At 40.9% G+C, this 8565-nt stretch overlaps 1 protein-coding gene across 1 annotated transcript in view; it reads left to right on the top strand.

The window, feature by feature from the left end:
- Window positions 1-8565, top strand: part of SYNE1 (spectrin repeat containing, nuclear envelope 1) — a 247402-nt gene that overhangs the window by 151644 nt on the left and 87193 nt on the right. Inside the window, exons 89-92 of the mRNA XM_009884058.1 lie at window positions 1724-1912; window positions 2689-2850; window positions 4137-4331; window positions 7834-8007. Coding sequence (XP_009882360.1) covers window positions 1724-1912; window positions 2689-2850; window positions 4137-4331; window positions 7834-8007 — 720 coding nt within the window. The remainder of the gene's footprint in view (window positions 1-1723; window positions 1913-2688; window positions 2851-4136; window positions 4332-7833; window positions 8008-8565) is intronic.

Here is an 8565-nt window from a genome sequence, read left to right as displayed (position 1 = left end):
CTTGTTTGGTTCGGTTCACATATGGTATTAGACAACATATTGGAATGACATTGGGAAATAAAGATTCTGCTCCAAATTAGGATCATAATTATACTCTGAGCTCTGGTACTTCAGAATTAGTGTTGTTTAATACTTAGCTTTTATACACTAGTACAGAATCAGAGAATGGTTGAGGTTGGAAGGGACCTGTGGAGGTCCTCTGGTCCAACCCCCTTCCTCAAGCTGGGCCACGTACAACATGTTGTCTGCGACTATATTGATGTGGCTTTTAAGTGGCTCCAAGGATGGAGACTCCACAATCTCCTAGGGCAACCTGTCCCAGTGCTCAGTCACGCTCACAGTAAAAAGGGCTTTCTTGATGTTCAAGAGGGAACCTCCTGTGTTTCAGTTTGTGCCCATTGCCCCTTGTCCTATCACTGGGCACCACAGAAAAGAGCCTGGCTCTGTTGTCTTTGCACCACCCTCCTTTCAGGTATTTATACTCTTACATTTGCAGTATAGGAAGTAGTCTGTGGTCTGTTTTGTAGACACGGCTCTATAAGCTGTCAAGTGAAAGACACTTAGTTTTCTCTCAGTCACGTGGCTCAACATGCTGAATTTTCCTCCCGTCATACAGGGTCAGGAAAGAGGTAATTTGAGGATTTTTCAAGTACACTTTCCAGTAGATTTTGAGCAACTTTTTATGCAAATATTGTGATAACTCTGAGAGCTGCCTGAAAGGAAGTTTGGTCCAACCTAACAGAAATCAGTGGGAAATGGCTTACTGATTTCACTGGCAGTAAAACCGTGTCTTAAGGTTTTCACCAAGGGCACGTACAAATTCAAAATTATTGAGGAAACTGGACAACAGCTGCTGTGTTGCATGGTTTGGAGTATAGTTCACTGAGTGGGGCTACTAAGTGAGAAGAAGGAAGGTTGCAGCATTTTTTACCTTCCAAATAGGTGTGGTGATAACTGTCATACGTGGTTTTGGTTTTAAATAATCCTTGTCAAGTCTACTTTCCTGACTTAAATATAGATAGTATGCATGTTTCCTTTATTTTACGTTTTCTGTACATCTTTTTAATTGCCACCTGCAATAGTTGAAGAAATCCCCATACACTAAATATAGAAGTTCTAGTGAGAAACAGTTCCACCCTGCAATTTCAATAGTAATTTGAACATTTTCCCATTTTCCTTAGCACTTTTGGTCCCTTTTCCCACTGTCTTTTATATGTTAGTTGAGGGTACCTGTTTGTGTGAAGGCTTACTATACGCTAGTGCTTCATGCTCTTTCTTACATCATTGACTAGTTCTTCAGCATACTCCTTTTTGGTTCTTCTGTTGCCTTCTCTGTCCATTAGGGTGATATTCTTTCACACCTACAGTACCGTAAACCACTGCCTGTTGTGATGGGTTTTTCCCCTGTGTAGGTGTGGTGATGCTAGGACAACACTCCCACTTGTAGCACTCCCCTCCCAGTCTTTCCAGGTCTGTCCACAGCTGCCTCCTATCTAACATGAATGTGAAAAAAAAATGCATCCACAATATTTACCATAGTGAAGCTCCAAACTACTCAGTGCACTACTAATATTTATTTACTGTGTTGCTCAGAGGTTTCCTGGTGGTTGTGGCTTTGTGGGTTTTATTTTAATGGACACATGCAATGGGACAGTATGTGGGGGGATATTCTTATGCAGTATCTTGCATTTTGAAAGTTCAATAATGTGCTTCGTGCTTGTAGGACATTGCTTATTACCAAGCCTTATCTGCTGAGCAGTTGGCCTTATCTGCTGAACAGTTGCAGACAGAAGCTGCTAAAATTCAACCCAGCACTTCAGCCACCCAGGAGTTTTATGAAGCAGGCTTAGAATCAGCTGCTAGTGCCAAACTGGATGATTTGCAGCGTTCTTGGGAAACGCTGAAAAATGTGGTAAGTCTTCATCTGGAGGCTTCAAAATATTCAGCTAGCTCGTAAGGAATAAGATGCAAAGAACTGGCCCAGCAAATATTCTTTTCTGCAATTCTTGGTTTTCAGGTGGTATCAAGAATTTTTAGTTGGGATATTATATTACACTGGCTTTGTTCTTTGCTTGGAAGCCTGTGCAGAATCAACTTCCATTAAGAAAAAATAAAAGTCATTAAGGCTGATAGTTGCCTTCAGAAATATTGGTTATTGTCAGATTATATTCATAACGTGACAGGGAAATCCATTCATGCTGGATGAGTTGGCAAAAAAAGGCCCAAGAATCCAGTTTCTTCAAATACTGAGTCAACACATTTCTACATAGTAGTGCAGCATAGTCATCCAGTGATGTATGAAAATGGTCAAAGTTTTGATCACGTGCTATGAATGTTAATTCTTTGCAGAGGCACAGTAGCTATTACGGGATATTAAGAACTATGCGTCTAGCAAATAGTGCACATACACATTTGAGAGCATAGAATCTAAAATAAGGCATGAGAACGTGCCTACGTTTTCCCTGCTTATTAAAGTCCATTTTTTCAGTCACAGAACCTAGGATTTGACTGATTGTGTTTAAACAGATAGATATTTTTAATATGGATGTTTTCCTTTATAATTTATACTTTTGAAAACTTGTTGCGAGTTTTTTGGTTTTAGTCTTTTAAGCCTAGGGAAGTGTGAAGCAAAAGAGCAAGCAAATCCTGTATCAGAGGTCAGAATTTATACTTTCCGTTCCTCTTCAGATCAGTGAAAAGCAGCGCACCCTCTATGAAGCTCTTGAGCGTCAACAGAAATATCAGGACACACTCCAGTCGATATCCACAAAAATGGAGACCACTGAGATCAAACTAAATGAGAGTCTGGAACCAGCCAAAAGCCCGGAGAGCCAGATGGCTGAACATCAGGTAAAAAATTAGATGTGAGAAATAGAGGGAGAGCAACTATTACCTGTGCATCTTTATTTCCCTTTTTTTAGATAGTGCCGTTCTTCATGGCTGAACGCCTCAAAAATTCCATTAGTTGTATGAACCTTCTCTGTTAACTGTATGTCTTGCCTTTCTGGACTTCCTACTGTTCTAAAGGTGGTGTAATGGGGGTTCTTTCAATAAGGAGCCTTTTCAAAAAGTAGAGTAGATTATAAGAGTTTGTCCAATCAAAATTTTCAGCAAAATCTCTTGTCAAAGATTGTGTTCAGAGACACCTATATATACTCTTCTTCAGTATCAGTGCTACTAGCATATATCAGACTATTTATAATATTCCCAAATTTACTAAAAGCATAACCAATACTGATGCATTGTAAATTGATCTAAATACAATCTTTCCCTTGTTAAACAAAACAAAAAAATCAAAGCACACAGAAAATTCCCTCCCAAGGGAAGTCTTGAGAAATGATGCTCTGAATAATAAGGGAACACTTTATCAAGTAACCAATCTGACATATGTCCAAGTTGTAATCAACTAAGCCTTCTGTTTGATAGCTTGAAACTGTATGGCAAGTCCAGTTCTCATTTCAGTAGGAACTCCATGACCAGAAAAGGATAATATTTGGCTTTTGTAGCACTGTGTGATGTCCTGTGTGTCCAATGTGTATATGCTATCAGAAATGAAAGTAAAGTATCTGCTCTAAGGTATTGGTAATGCAGCATGCTTTTGAAGGTATCTTGGAAACTGATTTTATAAGATAAGAATGATAGTAGGAACTTCTACATCATGGAGTTAATCTCTGGATGTTTACTTATATTGCTGGACGTTCTTTGTCCACAGTAAATTTCAGGGTGGAAGCTAACTCGTGCCTCCGTTTCTTTCTCACAAACACACACTTGCTTACTTGTTCATTATCTTCACTGTATCTACTAGAATACCCTCCAGGAAATTTGTTAGAAGAACAAATCTGTATATATAATATTTCTAAAAGAATTCCTTCTTGTGATATGTTTCAAATTCAAGATAAGTAATTAAATCCAAATTTCAGTTATTAAATGCACGATCCTAGCTTATACATCTAAAAGCGGGACTCAGTCTTTCTGAATTCTGACTCTACCAAACCAGTAGTGATACACTACTCTCTGTTCCTCATGCTCCCCAGGGACGGTCATCTTGAATTTTATATTAAACCTATGCTTCCTGAGATACTTTCTTCTCACTGATAAATGAAGCAAATACTTTTTTTGCTCTCGTTTCTAAATAGGCTTTGATGGATGAGATTTTAATGTTACAAGAGGAAATCACTGAGCTTCAGACATCATTAGCCCAGGAACTGGTTTCAGAACCACTGGATGCAGAAACTGCTGATCAGCTGGCATTGCAGTCCACTCTCATGGTCTTGGCAGAACGAATGGCCACAATTCGAATGAAGGCATCAGGAAAACGCCAACTGTTAGAGGTACAAGACAAAACCTCTAGGAGTGGGTTTTTGGATCACATTCCAGATTTTGAGCGCCACTTTTGGCAGGCCTGTACTTTCACCAGTCTTTAGTCACCATTGAATGGTGATAATTAAAATAGTAATTTTCAGTTCTGCTCATTTCTCACAAGTCCTTTCACTAAGAAATTATTGCTCTTTTTTTAGGGAGCTCCTCATCTTAATCGTAGGTGATAAGTAACCAGAAGGAACTTGGAAACACACTGCAGGAGTCATATTTTGTGTAGTTGGTTGTTGTGGATTTTTTTTTAATATCCACATTGACATTTTCTCAATAGGTTTCCTCAGTATTCTTGTCCTCCACAGGAGAAGTAATGAAGTGCAGGTACTAAGAGTCATGTTATCTACAGTAAACTCGTGAGGAGTCCCCTGTCCAAACTGGGAGACAAAAGAAGGGGAAAAGCTTCAAACAAGAAATAACACCTCTTGCAAACAGTTACATTGTTTCTACACTCATCTTCCCAGCAATTTGCATGCAAACTTTTATCATGGAAGATGCACCCCTTTATTTCTTTGTCTATCATCTTTAACAAAAATCCTTTAATACTAAGATAATGTTAGAATAGTCCTTTACGCATAGGAATGTTGCTATGTATATTATAAAGGTGAGAAAGTGCAGTCATGCTAAAGCTGGCTACAGTTTGGCTACTTTGATATTTGCAGAGCAGCTTTATTGCTGAACTGCTAAGAACCACAGCAGTGAATTCATAAATACAGCAACTGCTGCCCTCAGAATTTCCAGCATCAATCAGTTCTGAGTGAGCATTGGCTCTGTGGATCTACCTGGGTTACAGGTGAGTCCCAGGGTGCATGAGCTGCATTAGTTCTCTGTGGTCATCTGAGACAGTGAACAGGTCCTTAGGAAATATCTTCGCTATTCTTAAAGAATTGCACTAAGTTTTACTTCTCTGAAGAACAATGGCTTTTATGTAAAAATAAGGAGCTGGAAGTAGAATAGGGATCTTACTGTTTATAGCTTGCACCCCATACAGGATCTTACAAACTTCTTGATAGTAATTAGGACGAGGTGCTAACTAATAATTTCAAGACAAAGCATGAGTCAAATATACTACTCTTAACTATGGTTAGGATTCTGACAGTTACTTTGATACAATAGCAGAAGTGTCCCCCAATAATCGTAGCTAAGAAATGCGTATGGTATGCAGATAATATTCAGTAATTTAAAATGTGCACTTTATAGCTCTGATTTCACATATAAAATCTTCCAGAACACTGCAGGGAGGTACATGTAGAAATACAGATAGAACAGGTAATGAAAATATTTTGCTGTTGAGGGCGTGGATTGGTAATATTGTTCTCTCTGTGGACCTAATTTAATTATATAGATCTTGAGAATTGTTTGACTCTGGATTAGAGACACTTAACAACTATCATTATTCTTTACTCTAATAGGGAATTATTAATTTTCTCATAAAAATAAAGCATTCAGAAAAGCTGTACAAACACTGCCCTGTATGAGGAATTTGTCCTGCATATACAGGTCTGAATTTCCTTACAGAGGTGTGGTAGGTTGACCCGGGCCAGTAGCCAAACACCCAGCCTCACTCCTCTCTCCTGTGGGATGGCGAAAAAATAGAAGGCTCATGGATCGAGATAATGACAGCTTAATAGGGTAAGGAAAAGCTGTGTATCCAAGCAAAGGAAAATAAGGAACATAGTCACTACTTCCCCATCAGCAGGCAGATGTTTAGCCACTTCTCCAGAAAGCAGGGTCACTCACAGCATGTGTAACAGCTGCTTGAGAAGGCAAACACCATAACCACAAATGACCACCCCTTGCCCCCTTTCCCTAGGCTTTTATTGCCGAGCATGATCTCATATGGAATGGAATATCCCTTTGGTCAATTCAGGTCAGCTGTCCTGGTTATATCCTCTCCCAATATTTTGTCCACCCCCAGCCTACTGGCCTTTGTGAGGGGCAGTTGGAAGGAAAGCCTTAATGCTGTGCAGGCACTGGTCAGCAATATCCAAAACATTGCTGTGTTATCGACACAGTTTTAGCCAGTTGCAAAGCATAGCACCGTACAGGCTGCGATGAAGTTAACTCCATCCCACTCAGATCCAGTACAATATTCTCCCCCTGTTCCATACCATTTTTAGCATGCTTAAGTTCCACATTATCTGATATATCCAAGTATCCTCTGACCATCCCTTCCTATCTGTTTCTTATTCCTGAAATCCCCTCTATTCTCTCCAGAGCTCTGTATCTCTTAGACTGGGGAGCCCAGAACTGGACACAGTACTCCAGATGTGGACTCACTGGTGTTAAGTAGAGGGGAAGGATCACCTCCCTCAACCTGATGGCAACACTTCTCCAAATGCAGCCCAGGATACTATTGCCCCTCTTGGCCACAAAGGCCCATTGCTGGCTCATGTTCAACTTGGTGTCCACCAGGACCCCCAGGTCCTTTTCAGCCAAGCTGCTTTCCAGCTGGTCAGCCTCCAGCATATACTGGTGCCTGGGGTTGTTCCTCCCCAGGTGCAGGACTTTGCAGTTCCCGTTGTTCAACTTTATGAGTTTCCTGGCAGCCCATTTCTTCAGCCTGTCAGGGTCCATCTGGATGGCAGCACAGCCCTCTGGTGTATCAACCACTCCTCCCATTTTGTGTCATCAGTAAACTTGCTGAGGATCATTACTGGTCTTCACTAGACATTGTGCCACTGATCGCCACCCTCTGGCCCCAGTTAGTCAGCCAGTTTTCAAGTTCATATGGGACTATTAAAGGGTGAGCGGGTCTTGCTGGTCAATCCCTGTCTCTCCAATGGATGGACCAGCTGACGGATGGAGCCGGGGAGTCTGTGTTGCAGTGATGCTGTTACTGCAGCAGCTGTTGGAGCTTAATGTCTTTCCACACCCCACAGGACAGGCACGGGGATCCTCCAAGAGGCCAGACAAGGTACACAGCTCTTCAGTTGTCTTTTTACCCATGGTGGCTATACTGAAGGCCCACCATTACCCTGTTGGGTCCTTGAAGTACCCCTCTCATACCTCTCTTGAGAGAATATAAGGCTGTCTAACAGCCTGCTGCTGCCAAAAAAGACAAAGCTGCGCTCCTTTGCCTACAGCCCACTCCCAGTTCTGCATCCTGGTGCATCTTTCTCCCTAAGCAAACAGTGCTGTGCTAGTTGAGCAAACTGAATCAATGTGGGGGAAACCCAAAGGAGAGCAGCAAGAGGAGGCAGAAAAGACCTCACCTTTAGAAGGCTATAATAGCAGAGATTTATTGAAGGAAGTAGAAATACAGTGACTGAACTGAAACAGAATTTCAGTCACCAGAAAAACGTGGTCATTGAATGAAAGCAATATTTTGTAAAGATGAAAGAAAGGGCTTATTATGTCTTAGAAATACTATATAGAAGTTGTGAGAGACAGAGAGGGAAATTTTTTTGAAAGTGACTTTTGTGGCATATTTCTTTTAAAAAGTATAATTGGTACCTCTAGGAAAAACTGAGTGAGCAGCTGGAAGAACAGCGGCAAGAGCAGGCGCTTCAAAGGTATCGTTGTGAAGCTGATGAGCTTGACCATTGGTTACTCAATACCCGAGCAACACTGGACACAGCTCTGGTTACAGCTGAGGAACCTATGGACATGGAAGCACAGCTGGTAGACTGTCAGGTAAAATTATCAGTCCTGTAATGTTTAGATGAACAGGATGGTCATAGCTTTATCTGAATGAAGAGACAAAGAGGCAGTGTTAATGTTAAGACCATTATTGAGTGGGATGAGCCAGCATATCAGTGAGGAAGACGTTTCTGAGCTCCGTAGCACCTCATATTTGCTTAGTTAGCTTCATCAATGATTTGTGAAATGACAAGAAACAAAGATAAGGCCATATTTTAAAGATTGCAAACAGTGCTTTCCGAAGCACATGTAAGCATAGCAGTAGGAAAATAGGATATCCGTACTGCAAGAACATTTGAAGCTCTACAACTTTCAGAGGGCATTTTGTTTTGCTTTAAAGGCCTCGTATTCACTGCACTTGATGTTTTCACTCCACTCAAGCTAGAGTTGTTGAACAGCTCACTTGATAGATATGAAAATACCTGTAGTGTACTTTCTCACTCCTCCTTTTCCAGCTGAAGAATACATTCCCATGAGCAGTGGTGACTGGGACAGTGTTGTGTTTTCTTCAGGAGTAATCCCTGCCCACATTCAAAAGTAAAGTAATATCAT

Source organism: Charadrius vociferus, unplaced genomic scaffold (genome assembly GCF_000708025.1).
Source record: "Charadrius vociferus isolate BGI_N301 unplaced genomic scaffold, ASM70802v2 scaffold494, whole genome shotgun sequence".
Taxonomy (NCBI): domain Eukaryota; kingdom Metazoa; phylum Chordata; class Aves; order Charadriiformes; family Charadriidae; genus Charadrius; species Charadrius vociferus.
The sequence above is the reverse complement of the archived record's forward strand: the minus strand, read 5'-3'. Positions and strand labels throughout refer to the sequence as shown.